The sequence below is a fragment of the Triticum urartu genome, chromosome 3, assembly GCF_003073215.2.
Source record: "Triticum urartu cultivar G1812 chromosome 3, Tu2.1, whole genome shotgun sequence".
NCBI classification, from domain to species: Eukaryota; Viridiplantae; Streptophyta; class Magnoliopsida; order Poales; family Poaceae; genus Triticum; species Triticum urartu.
In genome coordinates this window covers 709342171-709366337 of record NC_053024.1, presented here as the reverse complement: position 1 = coordinate 709366337, position 24167 = coordinate 709342171, and the positions used below count along the sequence as shown (strand labels likewise).

The following is a 24167-nucleotide window of genomic DNA, read 5'->3' as shown; positions in this document are numbered from 1 at the left end:
GTGATATGGAAGAAATAAAAGCGACAGACTACATAATAAAGGTCCTTATCATAAGTGGCAATATAAAGTGACGTTCTATTGCACTAAGATTTTGTGCATCTAACCATAAAAGCGCATGACAACCTCTGCTTCCCTCTGCGAAGGGCCTATCTTTTACCTTTATCTCCTACCCTTACACGAGAGTCATGGTGATCATCACCTTTCCCTTTTTATACTTTTTCCTTTGGCAAGCTCTATGGTTGGAGAGATCCGGATATATATATATATATATCCACTCAGATATAGGTTTTCATAAAGTATTATTGTTAACATTACCCTTGAGGTAAAAGGTTGGGAGGCGAAACTATAAGCCCCTATCTTTCCCTGTGTCCGACTGAAACTTTGTACCCATAAGTATCGCGTGAGTGTTAGCAATTGTGAAAGATTATATCATAGTTGAGTACGTGGACTTGCCGAAAAGCTCTTTAATTGACTCTTTATGATGTTATGATAAATTGCAATTGCTTTAATGACCAAGATCATAGTTTGTTAGTTTTCAATGAAGTTTCTGATTCATACTCTATCTTGTGAATGAAATGTTACTTTGGCATAAGAAATTATATGACAATATATGTTGCTGTTCTAAAGATGATCATGATGCCCTCATGTCCATATTTTATTTTTATCGACACCTATATCTCTAAACATGTGGACATATTCATCGATTTCGGCTTTCACTTGAGGACAAGCGAGGTCTAAGCTTGGGCGAGTTGATACGTCCATTTTGCATCATGCTTTTATATTGATATTTATTACATTATGGCTGTTATTACACATTATATCACAATACTTATGCCTATTCTCTCTTATTTTATAAGGTTTACATGAAGAGGGAGAATGCCGACAGCTGGAATTCTGGACTAGAAAAGGAGCAAATATTAGAGACCTATTCTGCACAACTCCAAAAGTCTTGAAACTTTACGGAGCTTATTTTTGGAATGTATAAAAAATATTGGGCGAAGAAAGGACCAGAGGGGGGCCACCAGCCAGCCACAAGGTGGAGGGCGCGCCCTCGACCTTCTGGGCCCCTGGCTGGCCTCCGGTGCCCATCTTTGGCTATATGGTGTGTTTTGACATGGAAAAAACAATCAAGAAGGAGCTTTCGGGACAAAGCGCCGCCGTCTCGAGGTGAAACCTGGGTAGAACTAATCTAGGGCTCCGGCGAAGCTGTTCTGCCAGGGAAACATCCCTCCGAGAGGGGGAAATCGTCGCCATTGTCATCACCAGCGATCCTCTCATCGAGAGGGGGTCAATCTCCATCAACATCTTCACCAGCACCATTTTCTCTCAAACCCTAATTCATCTCTTGCACTCGATCTTGGTCCCAAAACCTCAGATTGGTATCTGTGGGTTTCTAGTAGTGTTGATTACTCCTTATAGTTGATGCTAGTTGGTTTATCTGGTGGAAGATTATATTTTCAGATCCTTAATGATAATTAATACTCCTCTGATTATGATTATGAATATGCTTTATGAGTAGTTACGTTTGTTCCTGAGGACATGAGAGAAGTCTTGTTATAAGTAATCATGTGAATTTGATATTCGTTCGATATTTTGATGAGATGTACACTACTAGGAAAAAGGCTACTAGTTGGCCACTAGTAGTGCGGGTACCCGTGCTACTAGTATCGCGCTACAGCTAAAAGTTAGTAGTAGCGCGGGTGCCGCCCACGCTACTACTATTTGGAACTCACGCTACTAATAACAAAGTAGTAGTAGCGCATCTATTATACCACACGCTACTAGTATCATAAATACTAGTAGCGCACCCCCCCACACTACTACTAAAAATTAGGAATTAAAAAAATAAAAATTAGATGCAATATTCATGGATGAAGATCAGAGACACGTCCAGTGCAAAATAAATTAAGGTCACAGGACCATTTTAACACTTGCACGTTCATGGATGCAACATTGAACGTCTCAACTGGAAGAGATTACGAGATTTCATTTAACAGTAAATGCACACAACCAAAGGTGGGTACCTTTCCTAGTGTTCCACCAGCAGCCTAAACATACCACTGCTCCTCCACCTCGGTGACCTCCGGCGTCGCGATCACCTGGATGATCATCTGTGCAACGCAGTTGCCGGGCTTCATGGCGAAGTCCACCTCCAAGTGGTTGAAGAACACGACGCCCACCGGGCAGCGGTACTCCACGTCGATCACCCCTACGGCCACGTCGGGAAAGTAAAAAATTGTTAGTGCTCGTCAGCGTCCAAATCCAGTAGGGTATTTTCTTACTTTTTAGAAGATGCACACGAATCAATAGTAACAGCCAGAGGCTGGTCCTTACTTGTTGCACGGGACGTGAAGAAGGGCGGGTCCCCTCCTTGTTGCACGAACGAATCAAAGGAAGACACTGCCGCGAGCCGTGAAGAACGCCGGGTCCCCTCCTTCTGTAAATAGCTCAGGTGCCTGAAGTTGTAAGGAATCTTAATACAATGAACTCATAGTAATGCATAATAACAAGAAAAAAATAACCATGAATCCTAAAGAAAAAGATCATTCTATGAGTCAGGTTGACAGTTTTGAGACACGGGAAAGGATAATGTTGGTAACCGTATTCATTAACAAGAAGAATAGGCTGAGATTTCTCAAATGGCATTTGTTTCACCAACAATGATTAATGACGAGGCATGTAAGATTTACCTGAGCAACATCAGCATACCCTCTTGTCCTTGCAAGAACTTGAAGGCCAAGGTTCTTAGCTTTCTCCCTACTGACTAGTACAAGTGCAGCAGCACCGTCGTTGTACATTAAAAGATGAGAATGGCACTACAGTTACACTTCCAAGTAAACATTGCTTTACATAACTTATATTAGCCATGGAGAAAACCTAAAATTCGAGCTATGAATTAATATAGCCTCAGTACACTCTTAAGATGATACATTTACTACTAAAGATATACAGCATAGTTTGGCTGATGTTGCATACCAAAGGTAATCTGATTGTTTAAAAATAAAGCTACAATGCTACACTAAGAAGTATCATAATTCTGAATGAAATTGCTAGTTTAGAGGTATTAAACAGACACACTTCGATCACAAAGATCAATATCTACTAGCTTAAATTCAAATGCTTTAGTCAAGATTGTGATAGCATACTGGTACTAAGAGACAATATTTCATACATAAGAAGAGTTTTGGGGTCCTCAAATAATGCACACACCGGAATAAGTTCCCAATCAAACGCGCCCCTGTCTCGAGCTGCTATTCCATGCTCATTGCTCTGGATGGCATAAGCATCCTAGATGAAAGAACCAGGATTTGTTTATTCATTAGTGCTGATCTCCACGGGCAGCTAGCAGTGTATGCTGATGCACAATGTACACATCGAACCCTCCAAAACCAAAAACATTTCTGAGTGAACAACAAACCAACAGACTACTCGACCCTGAAAACAAACTTTTTTTGTGACATTCATTCTCCATTACTACAAAAGGCAGAGAAACAAACATTTTTTGTGTTTTTCATTTTCTTTTGCTACAAAAGGCAGTAAAATGAACTAGCATTTTTTTGTGTTTTTCCTGCGCTTCGAAAGACAATACATAGAGCAAACAAACGGAATCCTCTCGAGATCTTTACTTTCTCCGTGGTGATTTGTGACACCGCTGCCAGCCTACATATATGAAGTAATTCTCAGAAAATGTATACGTGGAGTATCAATGGTTACTGTATAAAATGATGAGAAAGATATATGTCTTGTGCGTGCAGATTGGTAATTAAATTTATTTTTTACAGTTGATTGGCAATTCCTGTTATTCAATCTAGTCTAGAAAGTGAAAAAAAGACAAGGAGCATATCACCTTGATTCCCACAGGTGAAGATACACTGCTAGCTTAGCTCAGTCAGAATACTATGGTTTCTACAAAACTGTAGTTTTGAAAACTATGAGGTGTTTGGCTAAACCAACAACAGTAGTTTCATATTCACTTGTATTCCTGATAGAAATTTTTTCTAACTTCTAGAAAAAGAGGTCCAGACCTCTTTTTTCTCAAACTGACAGCTTGGTTTGTAACTCACAATTATCAACATGGCAAACTAGGCCTCTGCGTAGCATGCTCCACACTAGTTAAGCATGATGCCGAATTTTTCGAATACTGCGGTATTTTAAAAACTACTCTGCCAATCTAGGCCTTACTGCATATAAGTTTCATAATGTAATTTCGTCCAAAGCATTGAGATTTAGAGATCAGGGGACGGCGGGATGAGGCACCTCTCTGAGCTGAGCAGGGGTGACGAATAATGTAATTTCGTCCAAAGCATTAATATAGCATGCTACCAGTACCTGCAAAATTTCACACAATCAGCAAAAACACTTACCTAACACCTGTACAGAACCATGCCCGTACATCTGTTCTCATTTTCACATGGTTTGTCGTGCCTTCAGAAACTGCCATGGGAGGCCATGTGAAGCTCATAAGCAGGCAGGGACTGAACTAGACGGTTCTAAATGATCCACGACTCAGCCAATATGGATGCTTGTGTAACAAAAAATGGCAGTTTCTGCCATGGAGGGCACATGCATACTGCATGTATGTTAAGTTCGCAAGCTAAACATTTTCCCTTATGCTCAGGCTAATTAACCGGAGGCATACCCCAATGTCTTCAGCAACTCAAGAAAAATTGCACATCCTTGATTGAAAAAGAATATATTAAACCAAGGGATAGCGAGATGATTGGAGATCTGAAGTTCTTAAACAGCTCAGGATTCTCACCGCTACTAGGGAGCAGCTCAGGATTAATCTCACCGCTTTCTTCGTCATCAGAAACGCCTTCCGCCCAATGGTGAAGCCACACTTGAGCTGGGTAGTCAATTGACTACACAGCTTTTTGCAAAAACAACATATATCAAGTAAAAATCATGCCAAAAAATCTTATGAATGCATACATTTGACTACACAACATTAAGTTGACCACACATAATTGGGTTCCTGGCACCGCCACTGCTTCCGCCCCAACAGCGCCTGCGGGAGGGACCTGTACGCGCGCCTCGTCCTCAGCCATGACCTCCTCTCCCTCGTCGTCCTTGCCGCCGTGCTGCTCCTCTTCTCAGTGAGGCTGACGACCCGCACCGACGACTCCGCGGCCGTTGGATGGAAGAGTCGCATGCTGCTCCTCCTTGCCGTTTGCCTCTCCGCCGCCGCCTTCCCCCTCGCCGCCTCAAGGCAAGGGTGCAGGCCTTGAGGCACGGATCTGGGAGGAGGGGAGGGAGGGGCGGAGCTTGGGGTGCTTGGGGGCGTATTCCGCGCGGCCTGAGCTCGCCGGAACCGGCCGGCGTGGATGCTGGCGGCGGCGAGGAGGTCGTGGGGGAGATGAGTCAACTGAGGGGTGGGGGTGAGGTTGGAGAGAGAGAGAGAGTTTGGTGGGGTGGGAGTGGGAGTGAATTTTTTTTCTTTAGGATCGGGGTGGGAGTGGTGCGGCAAGAGAGGGATACGCTCAGTAGTAGCGTGGGTATCTTACCTTCGCTATAGCTATTCACTTAGTAGTAGCGTAGATTTATACCCCTCGTTATTATTATGGCATGTCTCGAGGAGGCACGGTAGAGACCGCTTAGTAGTAGCGAGGGGTAAAAACCCGCGCTACTATTATCAACTTTGCAGTAGCGAGGGATAAAAATCCGCGCTACTAGTAAGTAGCAGTAGCGAGGGGTATAAACCCGCGCTACTAGTAAGCGTCTGTCTATAAGCTTTTCTTTAGTAGTGGTATGTTGTCTCTTCTCTAGTGGTGTTATGTGAACGTCGACTACATGGCACTTCACCATTATTTGAGCTTAGGGGAAGGCATTGAGAACTAATAAGTAGATGATGAGTTGCAAGAGTGACAGAAGGTTAAACCTTAGTTTATGCGTTGCTTTGTAAGGGGCTGATTTGGATCCATATATTTCCTGCTATGCTTAGGGTTACCTTAATACTTATTTCGTAGTTGCGGATGCTTGCGAGAGGGGTTAATCATAAGTGGGAGGCTTGTCCAAGGAAGGGCAGTACGCAAGCACCAGTCCACCCACATATCAAATTATCAAAGTAACGAACGTGAATCATATGAGCATGATGAAAACTAGCTTGACAACAATTCCCATGTGTTCTCGGGAGCGCTTTGCTTTTTATAAGAGTTTGTCCAGTCTTGTCCTTTGCTACAAAAAGGATCGGGCCACCTTGCTGCACCTTAGTTACTTTATTTACTTGTTACCCATTATGATTTATCTTATCACAAAATTATCTATTATCGATAATTTCAGTGCTTGCAGAGAATACCTTGTTGAAAACCACTTGTCATTTCCTTCTGCTCCTCGCTGGGTTCAACACTCTTACTTATCGAAAGTACTATAATAGATCCCCTATACTTGTGGGTCATCAAGCAAATATTTTAAAAACATTAAACATATATATAAAAATATTAAACAAGTATTCAAAAAATGTTGAACAAGTATTTGAAAAAATGTTGATCATGTATATACGAATGTAGACTGAAAAACAAAAAGAAATAAAGAAAAGCAAAAAAATGAAAACTGAAAAAATAAATAAAATTAAGCAAAGAAAAAGAAAAATGAAAAAAGAAGAAAAAAGAGAACACCCAAAGAAGAAAAATTACAAAGAAATGTTGAACACGTGTTTGAAAAAAGTTGATCAAGCATTTGAAAAATGTTAAATGTCTACAGAAAAAATGTTGATCGTGTATTTAAAAAATGTTGATCATTTTAAAAAATGTTAAAATATACACAAGAAAACTCATTTTTCGAAAATCAGTATACCTTATAATTGAAAGCAGAGAGAAAATGGAGAAAAATGGTTAAAAAAGGGGAAAAACAGTGGAGAAAACCGAGCCATTTCGCCCAAGTACATATACTTCATCAATAAACCTATAGTAGCACAGTGGAGACCTGAGATTGAATCCCCTCGCCCGCGCATTGTAAGTCTGTAATTTTTCTTGTTTTATGTTCGCCGCAATGGGCCGGCCTGTCACTGTAGACTCCGACGCTAGAGCAAGCTATTCCTCGCTTGGCTCTTCTCTCTTATTGAGACATTATCACACGAGTAGTTTGTGAAGATGACGGTCACTCTATGGGCCATATGGTCATCTCGATGAAGGCTATACATGAAGGGATCTTCCAAACACCTGCGGCATTGCATGCGTTTGTATGCAGGTTCATTTCGGAGCTTGAGATTGTGCAGGAAAATAAATAAATATGCGTGTGCTAGTTGCTGCACCTGCGAGTTCTGGAGTCCAACGACTCAAGGCACCCCCCATGGACATGCAAAAAATCATGTTGATGGGGCTGTACGACCAGGAAGGGGGAGCTCGGCCTCGGCTGTTTGCAGAGACAACGCCAGAAATTAAATTGGCAGTTCCTCTCTTGTCATCGAAGGGGTCTGTGACCCTTTGGCGCTGGAAGTAATAGCTTGTCGAGAAGCTCTATCATTAGCACAAGACCTTCACCTACATAACATTGTTATAGCATCTGATGCAAAGCAAGTGATGGAAGATATAAAGCTTGGCAATCATGGAAGAATTGGAGTAGTCATCACTGAGATAAAAACTAGAACATCTATTTTTACTTGTACTTTTATTTTTGAAGGCCGCGCAGTCAATGTCGACGCACATAGTTTAACTAGTTTTTCTTTTTCATTGGCCCTGGGTCGTCATGTTTGGTTTGGCTAACCAGATGATCCAAATTGTGTCCTACTATCTGTGGTTTTCGATTAATATAAAGTTTAGCCCAACAACAACAACAAAGCCTTTAGTTTCAAACAAGTTGGGGTAGAGTAGAGGTGAAACCCATAAGATTTCGCGGTGGCTCTAGCACATGAATAGCAAGCTTCCACACACTCATGACCATAGCCTCACCCCTAAAAAAAAACTGCCATGGCAAATCTCAAGTTTTTCTTTTGAGAAACTGGCAAATCTCAAGGTAGGGCAGTAGCAGATGACAGGCCCAAAGTAACATATTGGCCCAGTTGAAGGAGCAACATACTGGCCCAGGAGAAGAAGCCCAACGCTGGAATGCTTCACGGTTTGATTTTTTGTGCCCTGTACGTGTAAAACGACCACCATAGTTGATGTACATGGATATATGAGCATATATATCAGAAAGAATTTGCAAAATATATTGATCAGGCTGATTGTTCTGCTGACGGGATTGACTCTCCTTTGGTAGATTGGCGTCTCTGCCACCAAATGAACTACATAGCAACCAAAATCAATTCGGCTATTGGTATTCATGCGAGAGCAACTAGTTGACGACCGCTTCTTAGGGAGCCTTCCAACAATCACTTGGGGTGGGCTGAGAGCGCGTCACCGCTGCCGCCACGTGTCGCGCTTTGGGTGTTTCTTTTGGAATTTTTTTATTTTTTCACATGGGTTTTCGGCTTTTTAGACGGTTTTTTTCTTATTTTTTCGGCTGGTTTTCCACCGATCTTCCTTAGCTTTTGGATAAAAAAAATGCGCGAAAAATGTGTTTTTTTTGCTTCCGTGACAGTGCCTCTAAAAAATAAAAAAATGTGCTCCTTTTCCTTCTACGAGAGACACAATTTCACTTCCGTGAGAAGCATGGCCGTGCCTCTGGGAAAAGAAAATACCACATTTTATTTTATCTTTTTCCTTCCGCGAGAGGCACGGTTTTATTTTCGCGAGAGGCCATGCCTCTCGGAAACAAAAAAACACGTGTTTTTTCCTTCCACGAGAGTCCGTGCCTCTTAGAAATGGAAAAAATGCATTTTTTTCCTTCTGTGAGTGGCACGTTTTTGTTTTCGTGAGAGGCCATGTCTCTCGGAAATGAAAAAAAAACGTGTTTTTTTCCTTCCACGAGAGGCACGGTTTTGCTTCCGCATGAGGCACCGTTGTGCCTCTCGGAAACGGGAAGAATGCATTTTCTTTTTTTTCCTTCCACGAGAGGCACGGTCTTGCTTTCGCGAGAGGCACGGTCTTGCTTTCGCGAGAGGCATGATCGTGCCTCTTTCGGAAAGAGAAAACGAACATGCTCCCTATTTGGTTTTTTCCTTCCGGTTTTTTCTATGCAAAAAAAGTTTGTCAAAATCTAACATCATGAGATCTAGTTTTGAAGATCTCGACGCGAGGAATCCAATGGTGAAAACGGTTCAAGATTTGAACGTACGGTTTAAGAGGTAAAAACGTTTTGAATAAACAGATCGACGAAAAAAAAATACCCAGGAGCCACTTGTCGTAACCTGGGAGGGTGAGGTTGATCTTTGGAAGGAGTACTCCTCAATTAGTGATTTCGATTTCATAAATCATAGTGCGAAATCGGACCAAAATCTCTAGGTTGATTGATCCCGAGCGGTCCTGCCGCACGGCCCGATCAATTTCATCATTAAGGCCCAACTCGTATTGGAAGTATGCTTTAGAGACAATAATATTGTATTATTATATTTTTGTGTTCATAATTTAGAGTTTATACTCCATGCTATTAGAAAGAATTTGCAAAATATGTTTGGCATCAAGCTATCTCCGCCCTGGTCATGGATCTCATATCCGAACACCTGCAGATCTGTTAGAATAAATCTGAGGCGCACCGTCATTCTACCGAGGACCAAGCAATCACACAAGCATGATACCAAGATTTGTTAACGAGGTTCACCATCATGTCAACATAATAGTACAGGCGCACAGGAGGAGCCGGTGCCCGGGTGGCTGGTGTGTGGTATTGTGACAGTGTCACAGGGAGGAGGGCCCGTAGTCAGGCCCCGGGGATGTAGCCATAATGATGAATCTCGTTAACAAATCTTGATGTCATGCTTGTGTGATTGCTTGGTTCTTGATAGAATGACGGTACACCTCAGATTTATTCTAACAAGATCAATGACGATCCCGGAAAGCCACAGAGCAAAATCCTCGACACACTCACCATCCTTGAACATCAGATTCTCGTAGTCCCGGTGCAGTTTCTATGCCTTGGCCTGCCAGACACGCTCGACGCCGACGCACATCGTGCGCATGGCATTCCAGGCATCCTTGGCCTTATCCTTCGTGGGGATGACGCGCGCGTCGCCGGCAGTGCATTCCTCTCTGCATGCTTGGATCCGACGCAGTGCTCAACATCCCAGATACCTCGAGGCTGCATCTTGACACGCATCAGGGGCACCCACTCGGGGTAGTTGGTCCGTGTGAGCATGAGGTAAGAGGTGGAGCCAATGTGCTCCTTTACCGTGTGCTGGACCATCTGCATATCCCTGCCTCGGCTCGTCCTGGTCCGCAAACGGCTCACCGCGCGTGTCTATGACGGAGTGCGCGAGTGCGCCGCCATGTCAGAGTTATCCCCGTCGGAAGCCATGTCTCTGATGTCACGTGATGTTACCCAAAGAGAAAGATAATGACTACAAAGAGAACTGAGCTAGAAGACAAGCGTGCGCAACATTCAACTTGCCGCTTCCTTTTCTTTCTCCCTATTTATTTGTCCCATGCTTATAGAAAGTAAAACCTTCCTATGCCAAACTTGACGGTCGTGCCATTCCACGACGCTCGATGTGGGCAAGGTGCGTGCTTGTGCCGCGATCACCTTTGCCATGACATCCTCATCCCATGACCGGATCAAGGCCGCGCCTATTACTAGCTAACCAACCAACAGAAGCTAGCTCGACCAAGTCATGTAGACATGCACACGGCCGTTTGTTTTGCTAAGTAATACTTCCTCCTTTCCATAATGTAAGACTTTTTTTCAAGTCTTACATTATGGGATAAAAGAAAACTAACTAAATTTGCAACGGGATTATGGCACATCTTCTGACGCCGTGCGTGCAGTACACTTTGTCACACCGCGGAGGGAAGTATACTTTCTCACAAAGCACAGTTCACCTTCACGCCCCTCGAATCGGGAGTACATCTTGACGCAACGCACTTTCACTCGAGGCCGCGGAGTAGACGCTCACTCGAGGCCGCGCATGCATGCATGCATGCCTCACACCTTGTCGCGCATGTACACAGCCTGTGTGGATCGCACACGTGAAATCCAGAGAAAACATCAAGGGTGTGTTTGGTTGCCGTGCGCTACAGTACCTACGTTGCATATCCTTCTCTACTCAGTCTGGCTTTGAAAAAACAACCTTATATACAACATCTGCGAGTTGTTTGGTTGCCTGCATAGGAGATCAACTTTGGCACGTTATTTGGTTGCCTGCATTGTCTCGACGCATGCAACTACACGCTGTTTGGTTGCCTGCATGGGGTATGATTAAGAGTTAGCACTTGCACTTAGCACACAGGGTTAAGAACTAGCAGAGGAAGAGGGAGAAGAAATACACTGTGCGCCGGATTATGGCGACTGCGGTGGATAGTGGCCGTGGCGCCTTGTCCGACATGACGAGTATGGAGTCGTGGACGAGCGACCCCGTTGGCGGCACGGCGAACGACACCGTCGGTGAACTAGTTGCGGTGCTCGCGCAAAGACAATGGACAGAGGAGGAGAATGCAGTGCTCGCGCCATGATATCGTCAGTGCAGTGGACGAGAGAGGAGGCCGAGATGATCGACGCCGGAAACGACTCCAGTGTAGTAGGGCGAGAGAGAGGAGGCGAAGATGATCGACCCCGTCAGCGGCACGGCAAACTGCAGTGTGCACGGAGGCAGAGGACACAAGAAAGCAGTGTGCGCGCCATTGCAGCGTTAGTGCAGTAGGAGGACAACAGAGAGTAGGCCGAGATGAGCGACGCCGGAAACGGCTCTAGTGTAGTAGCACGCAGGAAAGGAGAAGGACTTCGGCGTCGAGAGGAACGAATAAGAGGGCTCTGAGCAGAGGACAGAGGAGCTAGACATGGCGGCGTTAGTGCAGTAGACTGCTGTTCAAAGAGAGACGAAGCTACGATCATCGAGACCAAAAACTTACAACACGAATGTTGTGAGGAACTGCGAGATTAGGCTGCTGGTCAAAGAAAATTTTAAATAATCGATCATGCGTGACGAATCTGACAAAATTCATCCAGAATTGCTCCAAACGGGAACACAAGATTAAGAACTTATGGCCGATGAAACTACGAACCGATCGCCTGAATGGAACCGTAGCATCGAGGTGTATCTTTTTCGTGTAGAGCTTACCTCGAACCGAAGCACCGTTGTGTAGATCAGATGGAGGAGATTAGATAGGAGCTCAGTAGAGGTTGAAGAAGACCTCAGGTAATCACCTGGCATCCCTCCCGTCTCTACTCGTGCAAGGCCCACTTGTTTGCGCTCGGCTTGGTCTGGCTCAAGAGAAACTGTCGTTCTGAGCGTTTCCAATGAGTCAGATCCAGAGGTGCTTTAAGATTCGTATTATACAGACCCAATAATAAAACCAATCTACCAAACAACCTGTTTTCTTCCCGCACGGATCTGATTGAGCTTTATACAGACAACCAAACACGCTCCAAATCTTTTTAGATGTGTCACGCGGAAAGTATAATCAATAAGCAGCTATCGGGATCGTGACTGGTGCAGAGGCAGTGCTAGTGTTACTATGAACAAGAACAAATAAAACAAATTTGGAGAAAACATTGCAGCGTGCGCATGCATGCATCCAATATAGCCAGCATCCTTGTCAATGTGTAATTGCGTGTAACTCTTTGTATATTTAGCATTGTTGCGTCGTGCACGTCACAGCGACGTTCCACGTTAAGTTAATCCCACTCACCGCCAACGCCGGCCGCACGGCATGCATATTTCGTATCAGCGCTGCGTCACCGGCGACCGAAAAGCGTCTCTGCCGTCCATCCTATTCCTATACCGTCCAAATTAACCGGCGACGGACGGAGGAATCGATCGACGCACTGGAAACCGAAGAAGAAAAGAAATAGGGGCGGGGGCCGGGAAACGACGGAGGATAGAGAAGGAAGACAGCCACAAGCCCACAAGGAACTAAACTGGCAAATCGCCCTGCTCATCTTTGCTGCAATTCTCGCCGGCGGCTGCCCACGGGATTTGGCCAGGTAATCAGGGCAATCGCCCTGCTCATCTTTGCTGCAATTCTCGCCGGAGTGTAGCGATTCTGCGTCGTCGTTGCTTGCCTGGCTTGGTAGAGAGCTGTGGTGGTTCGCGCGTGCTCTTAATTTTTACTAGTAGTGATCGAGGCCGGGAGCGCTGCTTGTCCATCCGGCGTTTGGCTCAAGTGGGGAATTTACTACAGTAGTTTCTTTGTGTGCTGCTCTCCTTCTGAACTGTGGTTGTGGGGATTCCGGTGGGCGCGACACTTCCTGTTCATTTCGTCCCTCCAACGGAGATGCTTGCCGCAGATCCGCCGGGACCAACATTCACTTCAGAGCGATCTTCTGGGATTATTGATTGATCGACCGGCCCAGCATGAATCGACCATGCCGGGAGTTAAAACCCTTGATTACATTGATCGATTAGTAGTTGGTTCTCGGTTGTTTTTTCAGCTCAGTTGTTGGATGGCTGCATTTCTTGTATGTCAGATCTCTTCCATGTTTACAACACATATATGCCTAGTCATGGTAGTATTAATTTGTGAACCTTTTTAAGAAAACTTTCCCCAAATTTGACAAGGGAACTTCACCCATTTTGTTGACCTTTGAACCACTCTTGCCCTCGCCATTCATGTCCCATAGTGGTCTTTTATGGCCAGCCCGCTCCTTTCACTCAAGGCCGGTCGTTCTCTAAGAAGAGGGAATCAATTCAATTGTTTCAAAATCATCTTTCTGTGATGTTCGTGCTTTAATTAGGACAGCAGTAATCATCGGAGTGGAGACAGTGGAGAAGGGAGATCGATATACTTGAAACTGATCTCAATTCCTGACTGAACTATAAAACTGTTTGCTGAATCACATATGTCGTTTCTCTTGTTTTGACATAGTGAAAATGGATGGGAACACCAGAGGAGGTAGACATTCTGAAGCATTAAAGAACTACAATCTGGGCAGATCATTAGGTATTGGCTCATTTGGAAAAGTGAAGCTTGCAGAGCATAAGCTTACAGGACACAAAGTTGCTATAAAGATTCTGAACCGCCGCCAAATGGAAACAATGGAAATGGAAGAGAAAGGTATGCCTCCTTGTCTAGGATACATTCGTCTTGCTTACTCAATATTTCGAGTTATCTGCTTAATGTCAGTGCTGGTCAGACTTGTGGGCTTGTTCCTGATTCCCAGTTAATCAATTAGTCGAGATAAAGTACATCAGTCTAGTATACATTCGGCTTTGGTTCAGAAGAAAGCTTACCTCTTGTTGTTGCTGTTAGTAAAATTTGCAGCTGGAATTTCTTCATAGGCTGAATTTCTAACGATTTACTTCTACTGTTTTCTCATATCTTGTTTCCAGCAAATAGAGAAATAAAGATATCCAGGTTGTTCATTGACTTCATTCACCCTCATATCATCCGGGTTTATGAGGTCATTGACACACCTAAGGATATATTTATTGTCATGGAATATTGCAAGAATGGTGAGCTATTCGACTACATTGTTGAGAAAGGGCGGTTACAGGAAGATGAGGCTCGTCGAATCTTCCAGCAGGTGCCCTTTCTGCTCTTGGCATGTAGGAACACATTCTTTGGGAATACCAAGAGGTGTTCATTAATGAACTTTGCTGAGCTTCTTATTTTGATTGTGAAATGTATGGACATGCTGGCCAATTGTCCAGTCTCCACATTTCTCACGTGCTTACTGTGCAAATCGTAATCAATTTGCTTCATTTGCATTAATTGACTAAGTTTTAGAGAAGGATTTTTTCCTCGATGCCATTTTTTCGGGAGTGTTCGGAAAAACCGGTTCCCGCGTAAAACATAATCGCAGAAATCTAAACATTTATCGATCCATCCATAAGGTAGATCAGGCGGCTACTCCTCCGATGCGGAAGTAATTGTGCATCATTCGCAAAATCACTAATTATTCATAATTTTTTGGCCCAAAATTTCTCAATGAATTTCGAATTCAAATTTCTAGTGTATAAATATATTATATTTAACACATAGTGCACACTAAGTTGTTGCTAGTCCAGTGGTCAGCTAGTTTCCTTCCGTGCTGATATCCAACGGCCCACATTCGACTCTTCATCATTGGCACCGTCACTGATATTTTTTATGCACTAAACAAAATAAAGTTTGCAAAAAACGTGGACTTGACTTTTGGCGACCTCCAGCAGAGAAGTAGGCCTCCTTAATCACCTGGTTGTGGACAGTTTTATGGTAGCCCATACATACTCTCTTTTGGCACCATCTTGACGTTTGAATTCAAATGATTTCTTTTTCAAACGGTATCAACTTTTCTCGGGGCTCACGGAAATTTCCGGTAACCAGTCGTGTTACCGAAAAATTCGACCGAAAGAAAAATCTGATATGTTTAGCTCAGGACCTATACCACATATTGTTGGAAGCTTTCGAAGCTAATTGCTTTGTCTTTTGGATTTAACTGATCAACCAGTTAACGTCTCCTTGATGTGTCGATGTTTTAGTATCACTCTGTTGTCTTCATCTTTTGATGTCTTGATTATCTTAGTATCAGTAATTAAACCAATTCTTGTTTAAATGGCATCCTATTCTTCATGCCTTGATTGTCTTAGTGTCAGTTCTTAAATCAAATTGTGCTTTAAAACATACAGAGATGGTATTTCCTCCTGAAGGCGAATATGTAATTTGAAGGGTTCTTTCTGATTCACTGAATGCATATTGAGGTTTTGTATCAATATTTTTTATTAACTTTTTTCCTGAACAGATCATATCTGGTGTTGAATACTGCCACAGAAACATGGTTGTTCATCGTGATCTAAAGCTAGAAAACTTGTTACTTGATTCCAAATATAATGTGAAACTTGTTGACTTTGGGTCAAGTAATGTCATGCATGATGACCATTTTCTGAAGACAAGCTGCGGGAGTACAAACTATGCTGCACCAGAGGTATTCACTTATTTGTATTACTCGCGTCTGTATCCTCGTGTTTCTTCACACACGTCGTCTGCGTTAATAGCTTAGCGAGTGTTTCTACGCAGATTATCTCAGGTAAACCGTATGCTGGACCTGAGGTTGATGTTTGGAGCTGTGGGGTGATACTTTATGCTCTTCTTTGTGGCTCTGTTCCATTTGATGATGAATATACTCCCAACTTGTTCAAAAAGATAACGGTGAGACAGAACATATGTATATTAAGTTGGATCTGACAAGTGTATACCTTTGTAGATTAGTTGGACTTTAGCATTCACTTTATGTCTGGAGATTTGACGCCCCCTTGGTTGGTATTCCAGGGAGGTAACTATATCCTTCCAAGTCATTTATCTGATCTTGCAAAGGATTTGATCCCAAGAATGCTTCTTGTTGATCCCATGAAGAGAATCACAATCCGTGAAGTTCGAGACCACTCATGGTTTCAGAATCGCCTTCCTCACTACTTGGCAATGCCTCCACCAGAAACAACACTGCAAGCCAAAGTGGTACACATCTATTTCACATTTCAAGTGAAAATCATATGTGTACAGTAAAACTTTTCAGCCTTTATCCACTAATATATACAGGTGTCAAAATTATGAAGAAGCTTCTCTAACCCCCATAAGACTAGGGGTCCGCAGGTTATATATTGATTGATGCTTGGAGTACAAGGTTTGATTGAAGATCTACTTCAACCGTGGGAGAAATACAAGGGGATAAGAGATAGAGATACATTATGGTTTGAACAACCTCTCCTATCTCCTAACAACTCTAATATGGCTGCAACACATGCACCATAATATGAAGTTTAGATTACTCTTGAACTCTTCAAATGGTCTTGATGCTAGGGCCTTTATAAATCCATCTGCAAATTGATCTCTAGATGGAATAGAACGTATGTCCAATTTTTTACTAGCACCCTCCCTCATACAAAATGATAGTCAATTTCAGTATGATTTGTCCTTGCATGAAACACAGGGTTAGCTGATAAATATGTAGCACCAATGTTATCACACCAAAGGCATGGAGTTTGTATGTGAAGTATGTCAAGTTCCCTGAGCATGGATATGACCCAGATAACCTCTGTTGTTGTATTTGCTAGTGCTTTATACTCTGCCTCAGTTGTTGATCGAGAAACTGTTGCATGTTTCTTTGCACACCAGGATATCAAGTTAGGTCCAAAAAATATTGTAAAGCCACATGTTGACCTTCTATCATCCAAACATCCTGCCCAATCAAAGTCAGAGAAGGCACTAACAAGAGTAGAAGATGACTTGCTAAAAGTTAATCCAACGTTCAATGTACTCTTTACATATCTGAATATGCGCTTGGCTGCCGTCAAATGAGCTGCAGTTGGTGCATAAAGAAACTGACACACTATATTAACTTTAAAGAAAATATCAGGCCCGGCGAGTGTCAAATACTGAAGTACACCTACCAGACTTTTGTACCTTGTACCATCCTCTTGATTCAAGGATTGACCCTCTACAAGAGTGTTTTTCTGAACTAGATAGTGGTGTTGATGATGGTTTACACCCCTGTAGGCCAGCCTTACTCAATAAACCAGTTGAATATTTTTCTTGAGAAAGATGAAGTCCACCTTCTTTCATTTTCTTAACTTCAATGCCAAGGAAAAAAAATGCAAATCCCCTAAATCTTGAAGTGCAAATTCCGAGTTCAAATTTTTCAAAAGTGTTGTTACTGCTTCATTTGAGGAACTAGTAAAAATGATGTCATCAACAAATATAAGCACAAAGATGGATGTATGTGACTTGTTATAAATGAAAAGTGATGTATCAGATTTAGAGGGAACAAAACCTAGTGCTTGCAACTTAGAGCTCAAACGAGAGTACCATGCCCTTGGAGCTTGTTTCAGTCTATAGAGAGAGATTTCAAGCCTGCACACATGAAATGGTTTGTTTTTATGCTCAAACCCGTGAGGTTGCCTCATATAGACTTCCTCTTCTAGAACACCATGAAGGAACACATTTTGCGCATCTAGCTGTCTAAGAATCCATCCTTTGGACACATCAACAGATAGAACAAGACGAATTGTGGCAGCTTGGACACAATAGTAGATAGAACATGACGAATTGTGAAAGCTTTAATACCAGGACTGAAAGTGTCCTCATAATCTATGCCATACCTCTGCTTGAACCCTTTTGCAACAAGCCTAGGCTTGTAACGATCTATGGTACCATCAGACCTTCTTTTTATTCTGAACACCCACTTGTATTCAATCACATATTTTGTTAGAAGTATGCCCTAGAGGCAATAATAGAGTGGTTATTATTATATTTCCTTAATCATGATAAAGTTTTATTATTCATGCTAGAATTATATTGACCGGAAACATAAATACATGTGTGGATGCATAAACAAATACCATGTCCCAAGTGAGCCTCTAGTAGACTAGCTCGTTGATCAAAAGATGGTTAAGGTTTCCTAACCATATACATGTGTTGTCACTTGATAACGGGATCACATCATTAGGAGAATGATGTGATGAACAAGACCCACCCATTAGCATATCATATGATCGTTCAGTTTTTGCTACTGCTTTCTTAAATGTCAAATACATATTCCTTCGACCATAAGATCATGCAACTACCGGATACCAGACGAATACCTTGTGTGCTATCAAACGTCACAACATAACTAGGTGATCATAAAGGTTCTCTACATGTATCTCCGAAGGTGTCTGTTGAATTAGCGTGAATCAAGGTTGGGATTTGTCACTCCGTATGACAGAGAGGTATCTCTAGGCCCTCTCGGTAATACACATCACAAGAAGCTTGCAAGCAAAGTGACTAAGGAGTTAGTTGCAAGACGATGTATTACAAAACATGTAAAGAGACTTGCCGGTAACGAGATTGAACTAGGTATGGAGATACCGACAATCGAACCTTGGGCAAGTAACATACCGACAGACAAAGGGAACCACTACGTATGTTGTCATAAAGGTTCGACCGATAAAGATCTTCATAGAATATGTAGGAACCAATATGGGCATCCAGGTCACGCTATTGGTTATTGAACGGAGAAGCGTCTCGGTCATCTCTACATCATTCTCGAACTCGTATGGTCCGCACGCTTAACGTTCGTTGACGATATAGTTTATATGAGTTATGTAGTTGGTGACCGTGTCCTGGATGAGATAACGGACATGACGAGGAGCTCCAGAATGGTCCGGAGGTAAAGAACGATATATAGGATGATACTATTTGGTCTTCGAAAAGGTTTTGGAATGCACCGGGTTATTATGGGATCACCGGAAGGGGTTCCGGGAGACCTATGGGGAGTTATTGTGCCAAACGGGCCAAGGGAGGGAGCACACCAGCTCACAAGGGGCTGGGGCGCCCACCTCCTGTCCGCCGGCCCTCTAGGGAAGGAAAGGGGGGCGCCTAAGGCAGGGAGCCATCGGCCCCCTCCTGCCATCTCCTCCACCCCCTAGGAAGGAAGGGGGGGTGCCCAGGGTGGCCGCCAGCCCCCTTGGGGGCGCGCCTAGGCAGCCTCCCCTCCCCCCTCCACCTATATATATGTGAGCAGGGAGAGGGGCAACACACACCATGATCCTAAAGCTGTGTGTGGCGCCCCCTCTCCCTCTAGTTCTAGTTCCTCCTCCGTCCATATCCGTTGTGCTTGGCGAAGCCCTGTGTATATTTTTACCACCACCGTCACCATGCCACCGCGTTGTCTGAATTCATCTACTACTTCGCCTCTGTTGCTAGATCGAGAAGGCGAGGACGTCATCGAGCTGAACGTGTGCAGAATGTGGAGGTGTCGTACGTTCGGTACTTGATCGGGAAAAATCGTGAAGGTGTACGACTACATCAACCGCGTTCATAAACGCTTCTGCTTAGCGATCTACAAGGGTATGTAGATGCTCTCCCCCTCTCGTAGCTATGCATCTCCATGGATTGATCTTGCGTGTTCGTAGGATTTTTTTGTTTTACATGCGACGTTTCCCATCAGTGGCATCATGAGCCAGGTCTATGCATAGATGATATGCACGAGTAGAACACAAATGAGTTATGGGCGGTGATGTTCATATTGCTTCCCACCAATGTCTTATTTTGATTCTGCGGCATTGTGGGATGAAGCATCCCGGACCAACCTTACATGTCCACGCACATGAGACCGGTTCCACCGACTAACATGCAACTTTTTTTGCATAAAGGTGGCTGTCGGGTGTCTGTTTCTCCTACTTTAGTTGAATCGGATTTGACTACGGCGGTCCTTGCAAAAGGTTAAATATAAACTTCATAATCATTGTTGTGGTTTTGCGTAGGTAAGAATGGTTCTTGATAGTTGCCCGTAACAACCACATAAAACTTGCAACAACAGAGTAGAAGACGTCTAACTTGTTTTTGCAGGGCATGTTGTGATGTGATATGGTAAAAATATGATGTGATATATGTTGATCTATGAGATGATCATGTTTTGTAATAAGTTCACGACTTGCATGTCGATGAGTACAACAACCGGCATGAGCCTTAGGGTTGTCTTTAATTATTGTATGACCTACGTGTCAATCACTTATACTTTATCGCTATGCGTTAGCAATAGTTGTAGAAACAATAGTTGGCGAGACAACCCTGACGTAACAATGGAGATCAAGGTGTCGTGCCAGTGACGATGGAGATCATGCCGATGCTTTGGAGATGGAGATCAAAAGCATAAGATCATGATGGCCATATCATGTCACATATTTTTGATTGTATGTGATGTTTATCCTTTATGCATCTTATTTTTCTTAGAATGACGGTAGCATTATAAGATGATCCATTCACTTAATTTTAAGATAAAAGTGTTCTCCCTGAGTATGCACCATTGCCAAAGTTTGTCGTTTCAAAGCACCTCGTGATGATCGGGTGTGATAGATTCTACATCCACATATAACGGGTGTAAGCTAGTTTTACACATGCAAAATACTTGGGTTAAACTTGACGAGCCTAGCATGTATAGACATGGTCTCGTAACACTGGAGACTGAAAGGTCAAACGTGAGTCATATAGTAAATATGATCAACATAGGGATGTTCACCATTGTAGACTACCCCATCTCACGTGATGATCAGACATCGGTTAGTTGATTTGGATCATGTATCACTTAGACAACTTGAGGGATGTTGATTTAAGTGGGAGTTCATTAGTAATTTGATTATTTGAAATAAAATTTATCATTAACTTAGTCTTAATAGTTTTTGCATATATACGTTGTAGATCAATGGCCCGTGCTACCGTTCCCTTGAATTTTAATGCGTTCCTAGATAAAGTTAAGTTGAAAGATGATGGTAGCAACTACACGGACTGGGTCTGTAACTCGAGGATTATCCTCATTGCTGCACAGAAGAATTATGTTCTTGATGCACCGCTAGGTGACAGACCTGCTGCAGGAGCTGAAGCAGATGTTATGAATGTCTGGCAGGCTCAATCTGATGACTACTCAATAGTTCAGTGTGCCATGCTTTATGGCTTAGAACCGGGATTTCAAAAGCGTTTTGAATGCCATGGAGCATATGAGATGTTCCAAGATATGAAGTTAATATTTCAATCAAATGCCCGGATTGAGAGATAAAAAGTCTCCAAATAAGTTCTTTAACTGTAAGATGGAGGAGAACTGTTCTGTCAGTGAACACATACTCAAAATACCTGGGTATCATAACCACTTGACTCAGCTGGAAATTGATCTTCCACTTGAGAGTGTTATTGACAGAGTTCTTTAGTCACTGCCACCAAGCTACAAAGGCTTCGTGATGAACTATAACATGCAAGAGATGACGAAAACGATTCACGAGCTCTTCGCGATGCTGAAATCGGCGGAGGTAGAAATCAAGAAGGAGCATGAAGTGTTGATGGTTAACAAGACCACTAGTTTCAAGAAAAAGGGCAAGGGAAAGAAAGGGAACTTCAAGAAGAATGGCAAGCAAGTTTTCGCTCCCGTGAAGAAGCCCAAAGCTGGACCCAGTCCTGAAACTGAGTGCTTCTACTACAAGGGAAATGGTCACTGGAAGCGGAACTGCCCCAAATACTTGGCAGATAAGAAGGATGGCAAAGTGAACAAAGGTATATTTGATATACATGTTATTGATGTGTTCCTTACTAATGCTCGTAGTAGCGCCTGAGTATTTGATACTGGTTCGGTTGCTCATATTTGTAACCCGAAACAGGAGTTGCGGAAGAAATGAAGATTGGCGAAGGACGAGGTGAGGATGCGCGTCGGGAATGGTTCCATGGTTGATGTGATCGTCATCGGCACGCTACCTCTATATCTACCTTCGGGATTAGTTTTGGACCTTAATAATTGTTATTTGGTGTTAGCGTTAAGCATGAACATTATATTTGGATCTTGTTTATTGCAAGACGGTTATTCATTTAAATCAGAGAATAATGGTTGTTCTATTTATATGAGTAATATCTTTTATGGTCATGCACCTTTGATGAATGGTCTATTCTTGTTGAATCTCGATCGTAGTGATACACATATTCATAGTATTGATGCCAAAAAATGCAAAGTTGATAATGATAGTGCAACATACTTGTGGCACTGCAGTTTAGGTCATATTGGTGTAAAACACATGAAGAAACTCCATGCGGATGGACTTTTGGAATCACTTGATTATGAATCATTTGATACCTGCGAACCATGACTCATGGGTAAGATGATTATAACTCCTTTCTCTGGAACAATGAAGCGAGCTAATGACTTATTGAAAATAATACATACCGATGTATGCGGTCCGATGAGTATTGAAGCATGCGGCAACTATCGTTATTTTCTAACCTTCACATATGATTTAAGTAGTTATGGGTATATCTACTTAATGAAACACAAGTCTGAAACATTTGAAAAGTTCAAAGAATTTCAGAGTGAAGTGGATAATCATCTTAACAAGAAAATAAAGTTTCTACGATCTAATCGCGAAGGTGAATATTTGAGTTACGAGTTTGGCCTTCATTTAAGACAATGTGGAATTGTTTCACAATTCACGCCACTTGGAAGACCACAACATAATGGTGTGTCCGAACATCGTAACCATACTTTATTAGATATGGTGCGTTCTATGATGTCTCTTACCGATTTGCCTTTATCATTTTGGGGTTATGCATTAGAGACAGCCTCATTCACGTTAAATAGGGCAACATCTAAATCCATTGAGATGACACCGTATGAATTATGGTTTGGCAAGAAACCTAAGTGATAACCCACAAGTATAGGGGATCACAACAGTTTTTGAGGGTAGAGTATTCAACCCAAATTTATTGATTCGACACAAGGGGAGCCAAAGAATATTCTCAAGTATTAGCAGCTGAGTTGTCAATTCAACCACACCTGGAAACTTAATATCTGCAACAAAGTGTTTAGTAGCAAGTAATATGATAGTAGTGGTAACGGTGGCAAAAGGTAATGGTAGCAAAACTATTTTTGGGTTTTATAGTGATTGTAACAGTAGTAGCAGAAAAGTAAATAAGCGCAGAACAATATAGGAAAAGCTCGTAGGCATTGGATCAGTGATGGAGAATTATGCCGGATGTGATCGATCATGTAACAATCATAACCTAGGGTGACACAGAACTAGCTCCAGTTCATCAATATAATGTAGGCATGTATTCCGAATATAGTCATACGTGCTTATGGAAAAGAACTTGCATGACATCTTTTGTCCTACCCTCCCGTGGCAGCTGTCGGGGGTTGGGTGCGACATATGCCGAAGGATGGCTTATCATGCTGGGGGCAAGTAGAACGTCGCCGGTGCCTGGAAACGGGATGAGGCGAAGGCATGCACGCCGGCAAATCTTACCCAGCTTCGGGGCTCCCCGGGGAGATAATACCCCTACTGCTGCTCTGCGGGGTCTCCGCATGATCACTATGGCAAAGTGTGTACACGGTTGCTCCTTGAGCTGTTTCCTAGAGATAGGAGAAGGCTGGGCTAGCTCTCTCCTTCCTATATGATCTAGTCTAGTGCTAAATGGATTCGAACCCTTTGCATGGGTGTCCTGGGGGGTTTATATAGGCCTACCCCTCAGGGGTACAATGGTAATCCGGCTGGGCGCGGACCCAGCCGTCAGCTTCTCCGGCCTCCGTCTTCTCCGCCGACTGCTGGCCGGCCAATTGGCGGGCCCCGCCGACTGGTCTGGTACGGCGCCGACAGGCCGTGTCCGCCGCTGGCGGGTCCTGCCGGCTGCTGATTACTGTAGCCGTGCTTCTAATGACGCGGGCTTGGTCATGGAGTCATGGCAACAGCCCCGCCGCCTGGCAGGCGATCACTG

At 43.2% G+C, this 24167-nt stretch overlaps 1 protein-coding gene across 1 annotated transcript; it reads left to right on the top strand.

Annotated features, from left to right (window-relative positions):
• The first annotated feature begins 12794 nt into the window (after window positions 1–12794).
• LOC125546102 (serine/threonine protein kinase OSK3-like) lies at window positions 12795–16944 on the top strand. Its single transcript, XM_048710243.1, has 7 exons — window positions 12795–12951; window positions 13833–14021; window positions 14297–14490; window positions 15688–15870; window positions 15963–16094; window positions 16215–16400; window positions 16482–16944. Exons 2-7 carry the CDS (start codon window positions 13838–13840, stop codon window positions 16494–16496), a joined length of 894 nt encoding a protein of 297 aa, XP_048566200.1. The 5' UTR covers window positions 12795–12951; window positions 13833–13837; the 3' UTR covers window positions 16497–16944.
• The last annotated feature ends 7223 nt before the right edge of the window (window positions 16945–24167 follow it).